General features: G+C 36.6%; 1 protein-coding gene across 1 annotated transcript in view; it reads left to right on the top strand.

Annotated features, from left to right (window-relative positions):
* ATP8A1 (ATPase phospholipid transporting 8A1) overlaps window positions 1–22,301 on the top strand; it is a gene marked incomplete at both ends in the record, with an annotated part of 39,334 nt that overhangs the window by 16,168 nt on the left and 865 nt on the right. Inside the window, 5 exons of the mRNA XM_082483101.1 lie at window positions 5,449–5,523; window positions 5,656–5,778; window positions 8,266–8,344; window positions 12,609–12,670; window positions 17,140–17,192. Coding sequence (XP_082339227.1) covers window positions 5,449–5,523; window positions 5,656–5,778; window positions 8,266–8,344; window positions 12,609–12,670; window positions 17,140–17,192 — 392 coding nt within the window. The remainder of the gene's footprint in view (window positions 1–5,448; window positions 5,524–5,655; window positions 5,779–8,265; window positions 8,345–12,608; window positions 12,671–17,139; window positions 17,193–22,301) is intronic.

The raw sequence follows: 22,301 nt of genomic DNA, 5'->3' as shown, positions 1-22,301 counted from the left end.
TGAAAAGACAGTATTATTGTATACTCTGTGTTTATGGAGAGCATACAAAGTTTGGCTTTAGAACATACTACCTTATTTTTCCTAATTTTCTGTCGTCGTCACCTGCAGACACATGGCAAATTTACAACTTAAATCAGATATAATTATCCCACCATTTGTATTCTTTGTGAAAGCAAGTTAAATGCAAGGAACAGATATAGTCTAAAAATACAAAAGACTAGAAGAGGTAGCCTCTGCCTCCTGAGCAGATGGAAGGTCAAAGAGATCGTTTTTATATGGGTTATGACCCTTTATATATCGTGTGTACAAGTGTTTTGCCATATACACCTTCTCTGGAAGACAAGATGACTTCTGCTTGAATTCCTGCATACCCAACGTTTGTCAGCTCAGAAAACTTTCACCGATGTTAATAGCTCATGTCAATACTGTGAGTGAATGGGCAGAAATTCATCATTGAATGTCTCTAGAAAGGACAACTGCCAGTCTTGAATCTCTCTTTTCAGTTTTTTGTACGGATCAGGCGTGGGAGCAGAGAGCTCAATGAGTATTTGTAAGCTGCTGCTTAATATGCAGAAATGCTACATCAGGAAAACGTCTGTGAAGCTTTTGTGGCCACACCTCCTCTGTCTTGGAGTTCAGAAAATAATGCTATGAAAGGCATGTCTGAAAGTTGCTTTAATTAAGTTTTCTTTTATTAGCTGACAATAACTAAAAATATCTACCTTTACTTAATAGATGCATATTATATTTTTAAATACTATATATTGATATTGATCAGTACCAATCAAACAAGTAATGCAAAATTAATTTAAAATACAGCCTTTTTGCTGGGCATTTGTGGGATGATATGAAATAAGTGCTGTTGGTTTCTTGGTTCATAAAACAGTAAAGATCTATGGTAGTACTCCTGCACACTGATTAGTGTTTGTGGACATTTAAACTCCTGTTCAAAAGAAACTAGAAGTGGTCTGTAATAACTTTTTCTACTCTGTGCCTTGACTCAAAAGATATTTAAGCATGGACCTCATCTTTTGTATGGGACTAGTCCCAGTAACTTTAGAGGTTATGTTCTGAAATATCATTCTAAATTGCCAGTGAAACCTTTGAATTTCTAATAGACTGCTAATGTGCGTTATTCAGCTTCTACTGAGCCCCACACTTGCTAAGTGTATGCAGAGTCTCATACTTATTTTGATGGGTCTGTCATTACCTTATAATGATGGTTGAGATTGAGATTGATCCTAGTGATTGAGAACTCTTTTGTGGATTGGTTTTGGTTTTATAACCACCATTACTGCATGTACTCATTTGTTAAAACTGCTCGTTTTGTGACATTACACAAATCTGCCTTCAGCATCGGAGGGACAAGATTTTTCTATTGCTACTTTTTGTTCTACTAGCTAGTAATAACACAAAATAGCTGTTTTATGTCAAATAGAATTTGACTATTTTTACAATTTTTTAAAAATAATATTATTTGAAGATCGTTGTAGGTCATACATGTTTCATGTAGGGGAAAATTCAAACAAAAGAGTAAAAAACCAGGACACAAACAGAAGAAACAGATGTGTGGAGTTCACATTTAAAGTTCAGTCACGGATTCTTAAATGTGGCCATTTGTAACAATTTAACTGATACTACAGAAGCAGTTCAATTATATTAAGTAATTAGAGCTGTAATAGTCCATTTTTCGTTCTGTAAACTTTGGATGATGGTGACTAATTTTTTTTTTTTTAATTTTTTGCCCCCACCAAAACCCTTTTCGTCCCCGTTCTGAGTTACACACTTTCTGCTGCTCATGTCCGTAACTGAAGCTTATCATTTTGTTCCTGATTTCCTTAGTATGACCACCGGTGTTCATCTGATGTATCAGGCAGAGACCCATATCGTGCATAACTCCAAACACGAGCAGACTTTCTGCGTATACTCACACTGCTGCTGAGCTGTAGAGTTTAGGTGCTGTTGTTCAGTATGCCGCAGCATGCTTAATGTATGCAAACTGCACCAAGTTCAGTTTAAAACACAGACAGCAGAAAGCGAATGTGCCTGTGCCCGCTTTTTTGCATTATATGGTTTGAAAACTTAGAAATACAGGGATCTGCATTGAGATCCATCTCATTTTAGATGGGGTATGAACCTAAATCTTTCAATTTCAATGGAAATTATGTAACAATTGAACTACGAAATGGTGTGAATTTTCACTTCTCCCTCCCATAGCCTAAATTACTTCTCAAGAACACCTATCTCTTGTCCTTCTGTATAGGGGTGCTGGATTTGAGCTGTTAGTGGGACGTGCCCCCTAGGAGAAGTGGCTGAATCTGCTCCTAAATTAGTATCACATACAACATGTCCTAAAAACTTATTTTTCAGGTACAGCTGTATTCATTGTACATCGTAATTGGAATTAAACATACTTGTCCATGAATAAATTTCCCACTGTGATGCAAGAAGCTATGTGTTTCTTGTCACTGTCATTATTAATACTGTAGTAAGCTCCATAGAGGTTTTTTTCAGGTGTGGTTAAGAGTGTAACTTTCTGGGGTATTGAGTATTTATCCTTGCTGCTTTCCCCACGCTATCATCTCCACTCTAGATCTGCTAATTATTTTTGGGACATAGGTGTTCTTTATGTGAACGTTCAAATAGTATCTTGTAAACAATAGAAAATTCATGTTTCTGCTTAGATATTAAAGATGCTCAGTCTCTTAAAGTAGTATATCTGGTATTCCTCTAAATAGTAGTGTTTATACTACAGAGGGCATTGCTTTTAGCCACATTAAAAGACTTCTTTTCCCAGCCATTTTTCTGATAGATTCAACAAGAACTTTAGAACCCAGGGGTGCTACCAAATTTCATTTCCTCTTGGCTTGCATTTAGAGTTCTGACCAAGATTTGTTCCAGTTCCTTATTACACGAAACCTTAACTGACACGCCTGTGACTTGAATGCTTTCTTTGGAAGAAAGTAAATGCTAAGTTTTCAGAAGTTACTATTATAACGTCAAGAATTTCTTTACAATTCTATGGTAAAACCGTAGTTTTCAGAGTTTAAATAGCTTGAAAATTTTAACTTTAATTCTGTACAAAATAAAACTGAAAGCATCAGGGGTTTTAAGGAATAAAATTATGCGTAGCATTTTTGAGAGGCTTGGAATTGACTTCATATATGATGTTCCATTGTAAATTGAAATTTTATCATAAATTGTTGCATTTCTTTAAAACAGTCACTCCAAAACATTTTCGAGTGTTGCTTAGCATCACTTAACTTTAATAGAAATGAGTATGTGGAATAGATTCAGTACATGTATTTACGCCTTTCTTTTTAAATTAAAGTTTTATAACATTTTGACTGTTAGATAAATCACAACAGAAAGTTAATGTTCTTTCCATATACTCCTTGGTTATGAAGGGTCAAGTATATGTGAACTTGTGGTCTGTGTTATATTCTTCCTAGAGTCTTACTTTTGTTAAACTCTGTCTGAAATTACCAGTGATGAGATGTACACATATAGAAATGTGTATGTGTTTAGATGTACACATATAAAGTGTGTACATATTCAGAAGTACATGTGCCCAACTGCTGTCACACACTTTCTATTAAAACTGTCCTTTTCCACCACCCTAAACCCTTTCAAATTAAGAATTGTAAAATTTACTCCAGTATTTGATACAAACAAGAAAAAATAACTGGTCAATCACATATGTCCTTCCCTCCTGTCTCAAGACCTGTCTTCCTAGGTTGGGAGTAAAAGAATGTAGGAACCTATATATAATGAGAAGATTAAAAAGAGAGAATCCAGTTGAGGAACACAGCTTGTATCCAACATTGGTGGTGGCATTCTGGATTAGGTGCACACATTTAGCTTAGCTGTAAAGCATCCAAAAATTCTGCTGATGTTGAGTGCATAATTAATTGTTCAGTAATGAACAACTAATCAGCACTCATCTCGCTCCCTCATACTCAACTACTGAGAAACTGCTGCTCATAACTGTCTTCTGAATTCATCACAGTTAAATCATAACTCCTGTTTCAAAAGTCAAAATACGTAACATCTTATAAAAATGTCATTCAACTGGCATAAGTAATTCCATTGTCTTTTCAGTTAATAGACTGAAAGGTTAGAAAATAGAGTGCTTGTTACTGTTAAATCAATCACAGTAAAGGAATTCAGCATTATAAGAATTCAGAAAATTCATTGTATTCTATATCTCTATATTGCAGCCTCTTAATAGTCATGATTTTTTTGCAATCCGATAACTGGCCTGGAAAAAAAATCTGTTTCCTTTTAATTTATTGGTTGAACAAATAGGAATTTTAGCTGGATTTTTAACTTGCCTTTTTAGTGTTAATAGTTGCTAATTTCGGGGGGGGGGTGGGGGTCCATCTCAAAGTATTCACAAGCATGTTTAAAAGTTCCACGACATGATAAAAGAATATGAGCATGGTCATAGAATGTGGTTACCTGGAGGTCAGCCTGGGTACATATTGATAAACATACATGTTGATTGTAGCAATTTGTACTTCCGTAATAAAGTAAAATGAAATGTGAACTGTAGCAAAGTCTCTGCAAAGCAGCGTCTAAAAATTCATGTGAAAAACATGAGTCTTAAATTGAGTAGATCCTAACTTCTGTCACCTTATAGCTTATGTTTGTTGTAAGCAATATAGTTTCGGTATAGCTTGTTAATAGATTCATCAGAGATGCTGCTTCTCCACTTTGTCATTGAACTAATATAAGCATGAAGTAAGAAACAGAAGAAAGCAGTCATGTTCTGAAAAGGATAAGAAAATATGTCAACATGCCTTTCAAATTAAATTTGAATTTTTTAAGCTCTTAAGAAAAAGTGATTAAACTTACGCAATGGAGAGATTTCCAGCTGTCTTTCTAAAATACTCTGTAGTTGAGTTAGTGCTGGTTAACTAAGTAATTGTAGTTGATTTAGTGCTCTGGTAAAGCCTCGTCTTCTCATGAGTTTCATGTATGAAAAAGGACTATTGGTACAATTTTCAGTTCCAGACTACAGCTTACTATATGAATTCTGTTACCTAGGAGGTTTGCTAATGATTAGAAGATGATGACAGGTGTTTCCTGTGATATTTTTTCCCCTGATATTTCTCAGAATTTTTATTTCATTAAGAATTAAGTACAATACGAATGCAGTGAGCTAAATCACTCAAGTACTTCCTTCTGACAATAGCTACCTTCTTGAAATGTTTTCATGTTCAGATGGAATTGCTCGCATATTTGACTAGATTGCCCATTACCTGTTCTGAACAGAATTTGGTTTGGTTTTGTTTTGTTTTTTTTTCATATAGGTTTAAGCCATAACATCCTGAGCTGTGTTGTAAATGTGTTCTAGGAATACTCCTTTTTGTGAAGCTGAGAAAAAAAAAAAAAATCTGTTTATCACACCTCACAGGAGTATTATATGGTTCTTCTCTTTTTCAGATCTGGTTTGCTTTTGTCAATGGCTTTTCTGGACAAATTCTATTTGAAAGATGGTGTATAGGTCTCTACAATGTGGTAAGATGATTTGTGTGTTCTCAGTCATTTTCTGCCATAATCACAAAAGTTTCTTAAGTAATCTTTAAGGAAGTCCTCACCTCTAATGTTTTGCGATATGTTTGTTGTTTCTTTTTTTAATCAATCTACCAGATGTTTACAGCAATGCCTCCACTAACTCTTGGAATATTTGAGAGATCCTGTCGAAAAGAAAACATGCTGAAATATCCAGAGTTATACAAGACTTCCCAAAATGCACTGGACTTTAATACTAAGGTAGATAAAAAATCAGATATAATTAAAGCAGAAATTAATAGGAATTCAGTGTAGTTATCCTTTTGGTTCTGTGCTGCTCGTAATTTGAAAAGGAGGGGATTTTTATTACTACTGTTTCCAATTGTCCACTTATCTGTGAATGGTGCAAATCATTTATCCACTTCTAGCAAGTTTGGAAGCCCTGGGGTTTTTTTGTGTTTTGTTTTGTTTGGGTTTTTTTTTTTCCTTTGCTGGTAATAAAGCTGTCTTCTATAGGCAGAAGTGATTAGACCCCTCTGTCGCTGAGCTGTATGTATTGGTACTGTTATATGGAAATGGATTACTGAAGCCTGTGGAGAAGTGTTGCAGAGGACAATAAGAACTGTCATTAGATTTGTAGAGGGAGGTACTTGGTACTGGTCTTTGTCAATTTGGAGTTGCAATTTTATGGTTTAATTTTGACTTTTGGTAAAAAATACTTGGATACAGTTGAGAATTGTCAAGGTGGATCAAAAGAAATCTGAGGCTACTTGAGGTGGAAAACAGGTGACATTCATCTTGGAGAGACTAGCACAAGAAGTAGTAAAACAGTGTAGGAATCTTACTATATACAATATACTCAATTTCTACAGATTTATCCATAAATAATCTTTTTTTTTTTTTTTTTTTTAACAAAGACTAAAAACTTTTTCCTGAATTTGCAATTTCATGAATGCTGTGATGTTTGTAAGTGTTCCTTGTGGTTTGATTTGATTTTTGTAAATATAATTGGGACATTTCAAGCGATGTTTTTGTATGTTGAACTTGGGGACGTTTTCAGTCTGTCATTGAATTAACAATGCCTACATGTGGTCTGTAGTAGATGCATGGAGCTGATACAGCGTACTTAGCTCTGTGCCGCTTGTGTTGTAAAACTGGAGTACTCCTATGTATGTAGAATTATTTGTCTAAACTATCTTTGTTCACTGAAGCATATGAGATTTATCTCCTTCTTCCTCAACTCATCCCTTCATCCACAAAAACAGACCTAAAAATTGTAAGGAAACTAGGGAAAACAGCATTTCTTGTGTCACGGTGAAAGCTTTACAAACATAAGACATTTCACGATCCATTAATACAGACACTTTTGTGTTGTGATAGTTTTAACACAGTAATGTAAGTCATGAGTTACATTTGCTGGAATTTTTTAAATTATAAGTCTATAATATAATTTTTTATTATTGCACAGATGTATTGTTGACTTCATTGGAAATTCTGTAGCTATTCCCATACGACATTTGCTATGAGTAAACATCTACAAACTTCCCAGCTACAAAATTCCCAGCTATAGAAGTTGAATAGTTGGTGTTAAAGATTTGGAAACATTACTGCCTTGAATGTAGATGCAGATGTTTGTTATGGTAAAAGGGATCAAAGGTTATGAGGTCATGACAGAGGTTAAAGGATTAGCATGTGACAATAAGAATTGGTCAGGAAAATGGAAAAGTAGAACTAATTTTTCTTGCACCCACCTGTGCTTTCTGTCAAATAAAAACTTCTGGTAATGACATAGCAAGAAGGAGAGACAAAGGTTAATGAGTAGCACAAGTTCAAATGTGCAAAGTATTGGAGTGTAAATTGGATCATACAACCTAGTGTAGTTGTACAATCTAACAAAAGACTTTGAGACATTGTGGAAAATGTTGTGAGGCAGGCAACTCAATTTCAATTGCTTGAACACCTTAACACTCATAATACACACCAGTTAGTTACAATAAAGGCTATGATTGTCAAAAGCGTTGTTAATGAAAAAACATGATTGCTATCCTGAAGGAAACAGATTACATATTTTTGAGTAGGTCTTTTTATGTCTTTATACAACATACTATGGAAAGTGTCAGTAGGTTGTTTATGCTTAAGCTTAATATAGTTATTTTGAAAAGGCATATTTTACAAATGAAAACAAGTTTGAAAGTAAAATTTGAATTATTTAGCAAGTACGTTAAAGGAAGTTTAATATGATGAAGCTGAGCACTTCAAGAATGGAGCATATAAGGGGAAGTCTAAGGAAGATACTTTTATTTGTCCTTTTTGTATGTGGAGATATGTAGGTAGTTATATGTAAAACTCGGGTTTTGATTGTTCTACTATCCAAATTTCTTACTGCACAAAATGTAAATTATAAGTTAGAGTCATTTTTAATTCCTTATTTAGAATATAGCACTTGTTCCAGTTGTCTGGTTTAGTTTTAATTTTTCTGATGATATTCCCATATGTATACATTTTAATTTCCCTTCTGATTTGAAATTAAAAGGAGGAGATAATACACACTTTTTTCAAAACATAAAAATAAACAAATGACCCATGAAGAGCGAAGAGGCAGAAAGTGCCTGTCAGTTATATTACTTCACAGTGGTGGCCTGACAGAAACACATTTTGTGAATCTAACATGCAGATAAAAAGAAAGGTCAGAGTTCACAGGGCTAGTTTATTGCAAATGGTTCTCATGGATTTTCTGTTTTCCCTTAGGTTTTCTGGGTTCATTGTTTAAATGGCCTCTTCCACTCATTCATTCTGTTTTGGTTTCCACTAAAAGCCCTCCAGCATGGTAAGTATTATGAAAAATAAAAATATAAATGTTGAAAGGTACTAAACATCTAAACTCTTTCTTTTTTTCTTAGGAAAGCTTTATAAATACTAACAGTTTTGTGTGATTACATTTTAGGATACCATTTCCAGAACTAGAGCAGATGCAGTATATTTAAAATGTTTTATTTAAAATCTGTATAAAATAGGAGTAATATTATATACATATGCATAAAACTATATAAATAGGTTTGAAGTAAACAGAAACAAGATAAAGAGAGATTGCTATTTAATTATGCTGGCTTTTTAATATAATATGCTACCGTGGTAGATACCTACAAGATCCTAAGTCAGGACTGTCCCTTGCATTTTCTCTTACCTTTTGTAAGCTTTTACTGCCAGTGTTTATACCTTCTCTCCTGTTACTTCAGGGACATATTAACCCATCAGTTAACATCTGTGTGAGTAGGCTTGTGATGTCTTAGACAGCTAAGTCCTGCCTTCTAGTTCAACTGTTGTATGTGCACCTGAGCTGCAGAAGGAAACGGGACAGTTGGGAGGAAAGCTGTATTAATTAGAGGAAACCTGAAAGCACTGCTGCCCGTTTGTGGGAATGCCTGTGTGTATGGGAGCTCTTATAGGGGTAAGGCTTTGTTTTGCTTCCATTTTTGTGGGGAGAAAAAAAATAAAATAAAGAACTCTGTACCCTGCAACTTTTCTGTAAAATTAGTAGTCTTTTCAGTTTCCCTGATATACCCAGGCAGTCTGACCTGGCATAGGGGACAGAAGTATTCTCATGGACATTTTGGAAGTGTTGAGACTAGATAGTGAGGTGGTCACAGCTGCTTGTGCCTGGAAAGGTTAAGGGGAAATTTTCTTGCAGAGTATTTTATGCTCGGTCACTTCTGATGGGTAAAGGGAAGTAAGTAGCAGCCTGTTTTCTCTGAAAGGCACTTGGATGTGAGTTCAGTGGCAGCGGTTTGCATTGGAGAGGTTTACACAGCCTGAGAGGAAAGAGGTCCCAAAATGTCAATGCATACTCTAAAACAACAACCTCAAATCCAAACCAAAATCCCAGTTCAAAGCTGTAGCCAGTCAGTGTGAAACTTGTGCATTAAATGATGCATAAATGTTTAATGAGTATATGTGGTGATGCAGAATAGAGTTCATGTGTGAATGGCGAAGCTGAGACACTTGCACGAGCACTTGTGAGAGTGCTGTAGCACAGGCCTCTTGGGCTCACAGCCCCCAGGGCCAGAACTGACCTGCCGGTAAGTCAGAACAAACTGCCTTCTGCCTTCCTCTTGCATTCCTGGAGAAAGGCCAGGTGAGCAAGGGGAGCAGAAATGGGACAGGGATTGTGTGCATGGTGGGCGGTATAACCAGTACCTGCCATGGGTCCGGCTGGTGCACAGAGTTCTGAATGAAGGAGAAACAGGTGCAGGATGAGAGCTGCTGTTAATTAAATCTCTGATGGCTGTGTGTGTAAAGAGGAAAGGGAAATAATGCTATTAGTTTCCTAGGGAGGAGCTGATGAGTGCCAGAGAGATCCACCAGAGAGAGGAACTTCTAAGAACAGGTCACAGCCTCCACCTTCCCTTTGCAAAGAGGTGGCGCAGGAGGATCCTGAGGCACAAAAGGAGGAATGGGGGATAGCTCAGCTTTGTGCATAAGAGTGCTGAGTCCCAGCACTCTGACTGATGGGAACAGACTTAGCTGCCTGCCTGTTCCTCTGTTTTATCCTCATTGTGCTCGTTACTGCTTGGTATATATTGTTAAGCAGCAGAGTGCATGTTTGAGCAGGTATTTATTAGAACATTGAAAATCAAATCCTGAAGATCATGAAAATCTCTCAGAGCTCACGGCCATCCTTTTACTTGAGCATTTTCTCCTGTTTCCTCTTTAGTCTCACTTGTCTATAAGTGGAAAATTTCAAACTGCATGCATTGTAGTAGAGTCTACCAAGAAATACACAATCAGAGAGTAGGTATGGATTTGTAAGAATTATTTTTCAGGATTTGCTTCATGGGTCATAACCACTGTACAGTACACAACTTCCATGTACTGTCATGGGGATGTGAAAAGTGACAAGGACATAAGTCTTCACAGAAGCTTCTTCTTGATGCAGCTTTGTCAACGTAACAATAAATCGTAGAATCATAGAATCGTCTAGGTTGGAAGGGACCTTTAAGATCATCGAGTCCAACCATTAACCTAACACTGCCAAAACCACCACTAAAACGCATCCCTCAGCGCCACATCTACCCGTCTTTTAAATACCTCCAGGAATAGTGATTCCACCACTTCCCAGTGCAGTCTGTTCCAATGCTTGACAACACTTTTGGTGAAGAAATACTTCCTAATATCCAATCTAAATCTCCCCTGGTGCAACTTGAGGCCGCTTCCTCTTGTCCTGTCACTTGTGCCTTGACAGAAGAGAGCGACACCCCCAACTTGCTACATCCTCCTTTCAGGCAGTTGTAGGGAGCAATAAGGTCTCCCCTCAGCCTCCTTTTCTCCAGACCAAACAGCCCCAGTTCCCTCAGCCGCGCCTCAAAATGGCAGAAGGCAAACTTATATGTACAAGTAAACCCACTAACAGCTCCCTCTTCTGCATAACCTTTAAAATGAGTCATGGTCTCAGCTTTGTTTTCAGGATTCCAGAGCTCTTGTAGTCCATTGTGGTGTGCTAATCTGTCCAGGGAGAAATTTAAATCGGGGAAGTGCCAGAAATGCAACCAGTATCACTAGAGCTAAGGAGGCAGCCACTGTGAGCTCCTCATGTTGGAGTGGGAGAGGGCTAAGTTAAGAAGGATTATTTGCAAGCATTGTTGTTCTAGTTTTTTGTGTGAACTTTCACCTGTTGTCTCTTCCAGAGTGTCAATAAATAGATCTTTTTTTCTGTGATAAATTGGCCTCACAGGCCCTGAAAAGAAAGGAGCACTCTTCATCTGCAACTAAAATTAATTTCATTTCAAGCATGTGTAAAGGTGAAAAACGCTCAACACAAATATGAAAACATACTTAATTAGCAGCACTTAATATACCATATGCTAGCTGAGGATAGTGGAAAAAGTTTTCAACTACAGACCATTTTTATCAGCCTGTCGCCTTCCTCTGGCCAGCTCAATCAGAGGAGTTTTAAACCCGTCCCTACCTCCCCACCAAAAAAAACCCAAATACCTTTATTCTTCTCTTTCCCACAACACAGCTTTTTAAAAACATCCTTTCCTATCATCTCTCAGCATTTGGGGGACTTATTTTTCTTTTTTTTTGTCTTGTACTTTTATCCTTCCTTACTACGTGCACAGTATTTTGATATCTCTTTATATGATGACAGTAAGAAGGAATATCCCAGTGATTAGAGCCTCTACAGCAGAGTAAGCGTTATGGTTTAGTTGCAGTATATGAACAATCTGGAGTGCTAAAAGCGTTCCTAAACTGAACGCACAGATTTAGCAAGCTCAATACTTCTAACTGAGAATGAGGAATTCCCTCTAGATAGTCCTAGATAGTTCTAGTGTGTTGTCCCATGTCTGCCAAGAACTTTCAAAGAATTGGGATCAGAATGGCCTGTGCTCTAGCAATAGTCATAAAATAAGTTTCAGAATTCTCAACTTAAGAACCACAGTAGATGTGATTTTTATGCAAACACATCTCTTCAGGGCACTGAATCTTTGCATAAATACTCTGTGTGTGTGCAAAATGGATATATATTTATATGAGTCCACAGATTTGAGTCAGGTAAATTTTGAAAATTTATGAATAAAAAGCTTCTGAAGAATTAAAATTGAGTATATTTTGTATTTTTACTTAAACTGACCCTCAGAAATGTGGATAAGAGCAAAGATAAGTTTCTATACCAAAAATACCCAGAATCAGTGAAAATCTGAATTTCTAAGCTTTCTGTTTACTTATGTTACAATCAATGTATACTATAGCTATTATATTTCAGAGTTTTCTGACGGTAAGGTACTGTATCTCTGAACTGAAAAGCCACTGTAATTGAATTATTACTGAATACAATATTGTTCATATTGTTATATGTTGTTACAAAAAGCTTCTGTTTCTGGGGTAATTCCTGAAGTCACAGAAAGATTTAAAGGAGTAAAAATTACGAAAATCATAAATCTCTACTGTTCAATACAATTCAAGGTGAAATCTGCTGTTAGTATGCTGTAGGAAGTGCTACCATCTCTTTTGTACCAAAAATAAGATTTTTATATACATATATATATATTGCTATTGTGGATGTTTAAATGTTTTATCTCTATTTCCATCTCCAGGTACCGTATTCGGCAATGGTAAAACTTCAGATTACCTGCTCCTGGGGAACACTGTATACACGGTAAGTTTTGCTGCAGCTATCTGGTGCTCTGTCAGCTGATGATTTATGTTGGCTCTGTCTTTAACTCTTAAAAGATGTGGGTTTATTAGTATTTATAATGCTCTACATAGAATGCTTGATTCATTGTAGTGCTTAAGCAATGGCACTTGAATGACTCCTTGATAAGCTTTGAAGTGCATTTTGCATTCTAATTCTGGTTTTTAAAACAAAGCAGTTTAATAAAAGATGCAGAAGATACATCTGTTCTTTACTGGAAACTGTCTGTTTTTAAAATAATGGGAACTGTAATTCCCTAATTAGCATGCATATTAATTTAAGGTAAGTTTCTGCATTGGAGAGATCCCAGGTTATTGGATATGGAGCTGGTTTGTGGACTTGTGAAGATACAGTTCTGTTCTCCCTCTCTTAATTTATCATGTGGCCTTGAAACAGGGATAGAGCCACATGGAAGCAAGGTTTGTGGAACATCTCTTTGGAGACAACCAAACTGTCAGAATTACACCTGACCCACACTTAACAGTAATCTTCTGTTACTCTCATAGCTATTAATCACTACTGTTTTGGTTTTTTTCTTCTTTTAGTCTTTTACCTTCTAGAATAAATTAATGAAACTAAATATCTGTTTCTTACTTGTTAGGTATCAATTACAGAATCATAGAATGGTTTGGGTTGGAAGGGACCTTCAAGATCATCTAGTTCCAACCCCCCTGCCATGGGCAGGGATACCTTCCACTAGACCAGGTAGACCATCCAACCTGGCCTTGAGCACTTCCAGGGGTGGAGCCATCCACAACTTCTCTGGGCAACCTGTGCCAGTGTCTCGCCACCTTCAGTCAAGAATTTCTTCCTGATATCTAATCTAAATCTACCTTCTTTCAGTTTAAAACCATCACACCTTATCTTGTGGCTACACACCCTGATAAAGAGTCCCTCCCCATCTTTCCTGTAGGCCCTTTTTAGGTACTGGAAGGCTGCAATAACATCTCCCCAGAACCTTGTCTTCCCCCAGATTGAACAACCCCAACTCTCTCAGCCTGTCCTCATAAGAGAGGTTCTCCAGCCCTTTGATCATCTTTGTGGCCCTCCTCTGGACCTGCTCCAACAGGTCCATGTCCTTCTTGTGTTGAGGACTCCAAAGCTGGACGCAGTACTCCAGGTGGGATCTCACAAGAGTGGAGTAGAGGGTCAGAATCACCTCCTTTGACCTGCTGGCTACACTTCTGATGCAGCCAAGGACACTGTTGGCCTTCTCGGCTATGATTGCACATTGCCGGCTTATGTTGAGCTTCTCATCCACCAACACCCCCAGGTCCTTCTCCTTAAGGCTGCTCTCAATCTATTCTCCACCCTGCCTGTATTTGTGCTTGGAATTGCCCTGACCCAGGAGCAGAACCCAGCACTTGGCCTTGTTGAACTTCATCAATGTTACCCAATAGTTGAGGGTTTTCCAAGATCTCTCTGAGAAGCAAAATTAGACTTGTGCTTACTCTCCTGCTCTTCAACATCAAGATTTCAATTAATTTTTCAATTTCCTGTTGTTGGCAGATACAAAAAGAAATTAATTCTTCCATCAAAATAAGGGGGCTGTAATACAAATACAAATTCACATCAAAATCAATTTCCTTAGGGAATAGGGAAACATCATAACTGAAATAAAAGGAAAGTATTCCAGAATACGTTGTAGTCCTTTGAGAGTATAACTACTGTCAACATCTCCTGTGTATGAGAGAACATTTCGAAATGTGTTTTCTGGTCTGCTAACCAGAAAGGTTAAAGAGCATAAAGGGCTGAGTAACCACAGCCCATTCTGTGTATTTCCTACTGCTTTGGCAGTTAAAATAAAATGTGTCGTCTTATAGTCCGTACATGGACTTTAAAATTATTCTTTCAGGCACGTTGAAAAGTTGTTTGTTCATGCATTCTCTTAAAAGTGTAGTTGCTCTACACCTGTCCCTGGTCCAAAAGGCAAGCACAGCCTCTTTTGTCAGCCATGGCTGCATATGATCATGCAATCTATCATATGATGAACTGATCTCCATTAGGGATGGATGGAATATCCTGGGTGTTTTCCGTGCAAGTCTTAATAAAATTAAGATGTAAGGTCACAATCATTGTCATAGCTCAATCCTGACAGAAGTAGTTCAACTGACACAGGCCTATTTGTATTCTGATCTCATAACACCAAGCAGCGTTTAGAAGTCAGTCATTCATCTGAATGTCACAGCTTTCCCCAATAGTCATAAATACTTCGTAAGAGTATCCACTAGAAAGCCCTGTTGTTCGAAGTGAAACAGGTTCTTCTTGGGGAGAGGTATTCTGCACTGGGTTTTCACCCTATCTACAAATGTTTCATTGTTTACTGTACTTAGAAGTTGCAACCTTGCTCAGTTCGACCGAAGCTTATTTTATTAGTTGTATGTATGTTATATATATACACGAGTCAAGTTTTCTCATAGCATCTCCTATTCTTTGATTGCTTTAAAAGTATACTTTCTATCGGCCATCATTTTGTAAAGTGAGTTAGTGCTATACATGTGTTAAACCTAATTATTCAACATACTGCTGCAGTCACAGTGAAATTCATTCCTGAAAGGATCTCAGAACTTTATCCTACCCCGTCTGTCTTCTCTGCACTTCCTTCCAAAAAGGAAGCCAAGCTTGGCACCAGGAGAAAACAAGTTGCGTGCTGTACTAAGAGTTTACTGGATTACACTAGGTCCCATGGAAATGAATGTTAGAAAAGTGCTTTTAGATTATCGCCCATCAGTTGATGGATAAGTCTTGAAATCTTACAGTTCTGCAGAACATCTGAGTATCATCTGTAATGTCAGATGACTTGCAAACATTGAAGCTTGCATTTTCAGATTTGCAGCAACATTTTCCACCCCCTTCATAAGTTAGTTAATGTCTGATGCTTTCAATATCGTAACCTGGAGCTACTCATTACTGTTTGTCAAGTTATATCCATAAATGATAAAACAGGTGTCAATGCAATTGGTCTGTCACCTTCTGCAACTGGTTTTCAACTAGGAGATCTGAAACTTCACCATCTTGAGAGGCTAATTGCTTGCTACTAACCTGCAGAATGGCCAAGAATTTCCCAAGAAAACATTATTTCACCGTTATAAGTCCAGACAACCTGCTTTTTCATTTGTTTTGCAGATTCTCTGCTTTCCTTCAGATTGAAAATCTGGGGAGGGGTGGGAGTTGCAATTGACGTGTTCCTGGTCTTGTGCAGGAATTCAAGGAGGTCTGGAGCACACGTGAAGATTTGAGACTCTCAAAATTGGGGATTGGGGAGGATTTTTTTGAAGATTTAAAAAAAAAAAAAAAATCTGTGCTTGTGAAGTCATGTGCACTGACAGTTGTCGGTCATTGTCTTGAAATATCAAAATTATAAGGCTAAGGTACTTCTCATTCTTCCCACTGCTTTTAATCTGTTTTTAGGAAGTCTACATTAATTACTTATGCAAAAACTAATAGTAAAGGGATGCAGAAATTAATACAGTTTCTTTGGATCCACAAAGAAAGTCAGGAATGTGCACTGATTCATATCATGTCATGGAATTATTTCTTAGAACATAAATTTCAAATAGGAGTAGAGTGCCATGAAAACATTTGTGCGAACATTCTTGAGGGGTCTTTTAAAATAAAAGTTCAGTGCTTTATACAGAATACCAGTTTGATTTCTTGTTCTCTGGGTAAGATTCAGTGAGCTATTGTTAGTTTGGATCAAGGGGAGGAGGGAGCAATAAAACCTAAATACTTAAGTAAACCACTGCGTGTAGTTTTTAACTTTGTTAGGGGAATCATTTAAGATGCAAGGAGGGTGTATATTCACAGTCCATGTCTCCTTTTATAGAGAATCTACAATGTCTGTTTTGTGGATACATTTTGTCTGTGTAATGAGAATTTTTGATCTGATCCTAAAGAATGATGTTTTCTTACGACTGATTCAAAAGTAGCAAGCAAGTGTTCCAGATGAGAAGTATTTTTTTTTGTCATAATTCATTTTTTTTCACTCATCCAAACATAGCACCAGAACTGGATAGAATAAGTAAATTATAACAGTCATCATGGTCCTTAATTTTCTTCTAATTTGATTTCACACATGTTTTAGATAATGGAATTGTGGCGCTGTGATTTTTTTGTCCTTAATAATGCAGCAGCAGTTGAAATAGGAGATTCCAGAATTAAAAGCATAAACTTATAGCTAGGGCAAAAGCTTTCTGGCAGGATTTGTATCCTTCTGTGCACCAGACATAGTGAAAGTCTTGTCAAATATATTTAACCAGTTATTTTCCACTTCTGATTGAAGTGAATTTCTTCTGACTTTCTGAGGCTCCTTGAATTTCAACCACAGACAAACTGACTCACATCATTGCTGTGAACCTGGCCAACAAACTAGAGTGTAAACTATAGCTGTTAAACTATAGTTGGAGCTATGTCTTTGTGACTCTCTTTTTCAGCCTCATGTTCTTCAGATTGCACATAAAGCAGAACTTGTGATACATGCTCACATGTGAGTTACGAAATGTAGTAACTATTTCTTTGCTAAACAGAAAACTTCTTTTGAAATTCACACAAACAAGGAGATAAACAGTTTTCCTGAATCAACTAGTCCTTGCTGTGGGATTATAAACTTTCTACTACTGCTCATCTCTAAACTAAAATGGAGTATGTCCTACAGGACAATAACATGATGTTTTCAGAGACTGCTCCGTAAAAAGACTAAAGATAAGAAAAGAGTGAATATAAGAGGGAAGAATGAAAATGACGTAACAGACTCATTCAATGTGTTATTTTGTATGCAGAACATAGGTCTTAGGCTGCCAGAATTTAACTCTTTGGCTTTTCAGCGTTTGGCAAAGGTAATTCAATTACTAACAAAGTACTAATGAAGTAAACAAAACTTTTTCTTTTTTTTTTTTAATTTAGACTAGCATAAGCTTGATCAATTGCAAGCTTTCAGACCAGCATCTAGATCTTCTAAATCTGTCTTCACGTAGAAAGGAGTAGTCATCCTCTCCATAACAAGGGGGTCAGCCATCTCTACTGAAGTGGACTACACTTTTCACAACCCTTTCTGTGTAACCAAAATACCATTGATAAAGGAGCTAATGACTCAGTAAGAGCCAGACTTGCAGAGTTCTAGGAGTGAGGCAAGGGAAATGTTTAAGACTTCTAATACAAAATAAGGGTTTTCCAAATCAAATGAGTGGAGATTATTAATGGAAGCTAATAATTCTTAGTGTACTAGCTTATTACTGGGGTGTATCGTTAAACCTTCTAGTGACATTTTACTATGGTCATTTCAAAGGGGCACTTAAACTTCAGATCTAAGCACACACACTTACCAAAAATGAAAAAGAGGAAAACTTCAGCTAGCTGTGGTCTAAAAGAGTTTCTCTTTGGGGCTGCTGAGAGTCCTAGATTTTTGGGGGGAACAGATTCACTTAAAGTGGATGGGCTCTTCCATAGCTTCTGCAGGTCCACAGAAATGATTGCCTTCTGCATTACAGTCTTTGGTTTGGATCATATTACATGGCTAGGTGCATTGACTCACACAGTACTTTGTTGAGTATTATTACAGAATTTATATTTAAATTTAAGAGCCTGATTATCCTTTCCCTTATTTCATTTGTGCAAGTAAACATGAAGTATGAAAACCATTAAACTTTTTCTTCTGTTCTCCTGAAATTTTAACGAGACTAATAAATTCTGTATATTAAGTAAGATTCCCATATTAAATAAGAACTCTCTCTCTCTGTCTTTAAGTTTGTGGTTCTAACTGTGTGTTTGAAGGCTGGATTAGAGACCTCATATTGGACTTTGGTAAGCAAATGTCTTTACCATATTCTCAAATGTTCTGTAAAATATGATGGATCAATAATTGTGTTGTTTTCTTATTTATTACGCCCTTACAATTTGTCAGCCCTCCCCACAGTATCAAATTAAACTGTGGTTACTGTGTGGAAAGAGAATATGCACACAGGAAAAAAATAATGCTTAATATTGAAATGGAGGATGCTGGAATATGGCTTAAAGTAGTCTTTAAACTAGAAAAATCTATTTATTCTGAACTGATTGTAATTTAACTTAAATGGGCTTAAAATGTAGTAATATTGCTGCTGAAAGTACTATCTTTCTTTAAGAAATAACTAACTGAAGTAGCAAAGTTAAATTACTACAAGGCACAGAAATTTCATCCAATATATGGGAATTACATTGTAAATACTAAGTAGCAAAGTTTTTTTTTTTTTTTTTTAAGTAATGCATGTGTGATGATTGTTCTGTTTTCTTTTTTCTGTTTGTTTTAACAGTTCAGCCATATAGCTATTTGGGGCAGCATAGCACTTTGGGTAGTGTTTTTTGGAATCTACTCTTCTTTGTGGCCAGTCATTCCTATGGCGCCTGATATGTCAGGAGAGGTAAAACTATATTTTAATATTCAAATGTTCACAATGAATATTCTTTTAGTCTGTAATACAGGTCTAATTTTTATTGGATCCTTCTGCTAACTAGGGGTGCATAAAAGGCTTGCTTCTTTTATACCTTCGATGTGGTAGCAATGTTTATTTAAAACAGAATGAAATTTTACTCTTGTGAAAATGGAGCTCAACTAACAGGCTATGATTATATTGTCTGGTAAGGAAGGACAGACAGGTAAGCTGCTTTGCAGTTCTTTAAGTTTTAATTTTCTAAAGAGAAGTCTTAACAAATTCAGAACTCAGAATTACAGTGCTTATTTGGCTGGAAGTTTTTTTTATAATGAGCTAGCACAAGTAGTGCATTGGTTAAGGCTGTTTTTTAGTCTTCAGTTTTACAAACTTGCTAAGTATTTGAAACTGTAAAATGCCTGAAAAAAATTGAGGTGCCATAATATTGCATGAGCAGCTGATTGTCATGCAAACTTTTCTATTAATGTGCTGCTTGTAAGGCATTACTGTACTGTATCTTTAACCTTTTGACAGTAACTACTGCTTTCTCTTCCATTTATTATCCCATTTGTGTAAACCTGCTCTAAATATTGTAAATAGGACTGAATCCATAAAAGCTGCTTAATTGCTGCCTGTGCTGATCTAATTGGGACTTCAGTCCCAAATTCTCAAAACCACTCAGCTTCAGAAACATCTGAAGTTTGGTATTAATTTCCCAGATACTTGTCTGCTTCTGGGCATGGCCTGTACCTCCTGAGCTGAGAAGCTCAGTGTGCAGTCTCAGTGGGAATCAGAAACTGAGAATACCTGCTTGTTTCAGAAAGATGCTCTTCTAATGGTTATCAAAGCGTATGAACCAAATCAAGACTTACACCAGTAAAAGAGCAAGTGCCTTTAACTACACCTCTGTGAAATAACTCAGCAATTTAAAATTGGGAAATTTAGGTGCATCTCTCTCCCTCACTTGGAGGTAATTCAGACCCATAAATCTCACCTCCTACATATAAGCAGTTATGGGAAAATTAGTATACAGGTATTTATGTAACTACTACCTTTTAATGGCAAGCACAAGGAATTAACGTAAGTACTTGGACATCTAAGAAAAAACTGAATTTGAAATTATACAATTTCTTGCTGGTTTTCGTCTCTACTATAACCTCTTACCCGTGTATGTCTTGTACATTACCATGTTGCCTCCACTACTCAAAATTAATTATGTACATTATCCAAAATTAAAGTAATTGAAGCTATCATACTTCAGTATTTTTCTTCATATACACTATTTTATAGAAGAAATAGAATGGGTTTGGAATTTGTTGGGTTTAGAGATTTTGTGAAAACTTTATACATTTTTCTTTAAGACAGAAGAACTTTTACAGTAATAAGCACAGTGAGAGCAGCAGGATGTGTTACACTTGGTATGACATAAAGGCAGCAACTTCACTGTTGAAATAACAGAACATTTTACTTAGTACATGTTCAGTCTCTGAAGTTATTGCAAGCAAAAGATGTTTTTGAAGGGAATGTAATTCTTACAAACTTGGAAAAACAGTTGTTCGTAAAGAGATGTAGCTGTCAACAAAAATAAATACTCTTGTGGTTTGAATTCAACATGACATCAAAGTAGTCTGACTTACAAACCCAAATTCATTTACTTATTGTGATAAAACTGTATCTGTACTTCAAATGGAGAGTCTTATTTTGTAAGTGTGTTTGCTTAGGCATGTATGTGTATATAGTAGCTTTAGATGTGTGTAGGTGTATGCAGTTGTTTGAGGAGGTGTTGTTGGGTGACCTTGTTTTGTTTTGGTGGGTTTTTTTGTTTTCTGTCTAATAATATAGTTAGAAGTCTTTAACAAGAAAATGAAGTCTCCTAAACATCTCATGGACCATAAGAGCTTATTTTAAAAGCTCTGGTCTAGCTTTTTGAGCTGAACTCTCTGTGGCTAAAAGTCCTGTCAATGAATACTGCGGCTCAGACTGGAAGCAGGATTTTTTTGTGCTCTCCTGGAATCCCCCTCACTGACCGGGTGGTCTCTGGCAGGACAGAATTCGCTGGGCTTCTCTGAAGCAAGTCCAGGCCTTCCATAAGTATTCAAACTCAAAGATTCACAAATTTAACTGTGGAAAAGATTGTGGTGTGATAGAAACAAATCCATATGGACATCTCTGCTTGCCTGTGCAAATACTGCTTGTCTAATTTCTTCAAATGTGCGAGTCAGACTTGAAGACTTATCCAAGTACATTTGGCAGAAATTAAATGAACAAGTCAAAAGCTGACACCTACTTCTGTAGCTTTGTGTCTGTTTTGCCTTGGCCTGATCTGATAAATTAAGCTGAAGGGGATTTTTCAGGGTTTTTTTTCCTAAATGTGTTCAATATAAATGGCCCGGTTTTAATATACTGTAGAATTATAAGGAGATTTTACCAACTGCAATCCTTACAAAGTTTACATGTGCTCTCTTTCAGCTCCTTAGAACTGGTAACAAGAGTTCTACCTTAGTAGGTTTGTAGTCTTACCAGTCAGTATTCTTGATACAATATTCATCCTGCCATTCAGTCCTAACTAGATGATGATACCTGTCTTTTACAAACATCTGTTTCATGGCTTCTTTTAGACAGAAAAGAACCTACTGAAACACTCTAATAAGGATTCAGTCTAACTTCTTCATATTAATGTCGTGAAAATAATATGGTCCGTGCTGCTTATTGCTGGTTCTATTCCAAGAAAATAAAATACTAATGCTCTTGAAAGGGAGAGAAAAAGCATATGGACCTGATGGAAAACTCATTCATTGGATGCAGAGGAAAGGTTTCATCTAAATATTTTGAAACTCTTACGTTGGAGCACTGAAGCTAGCAGCCCAAAGTTAAATCGTAAGAATTGTTGGTTTGTGTTCATCTGCTAGTGTCAAAGCATCACCCAGTAACTTACTGAACAAAGAGGCATGCATGTCACATTTTTGCAAGTTTTCCCTGCTTCTTACACTAATTTTGTTTCCATTGTTTTTGTGTATTATTCCAATTGTAGAGAAGATAAAGTTGGCTATTACATATGTGTTGCTGTATGTCAGTAATATAGAAGGAAAGACTGTAGAATGCTGTGCTCTAAAAGAAAATATAGTGAAATGAAAAATGATGACTTTCTGACACAGTGCCAACAGTTTTTGTTCGTTGTGTACGCCACTACC

This window comes from Vanellus vanellus, assembly GCF_965231255.1.
Source record: "Vanellus vanellus genome assembly, chromosome: 4".
Taxonomy (NCBI): Eukaryota; Metazoa; Chordata; class Aves; order Charadriiformes; family Charadriidae; genus Vanellus; species Vanellus vanellus.
This window is presented reverse-complemented; position numbering and strand designations above follow the sequence as displayed.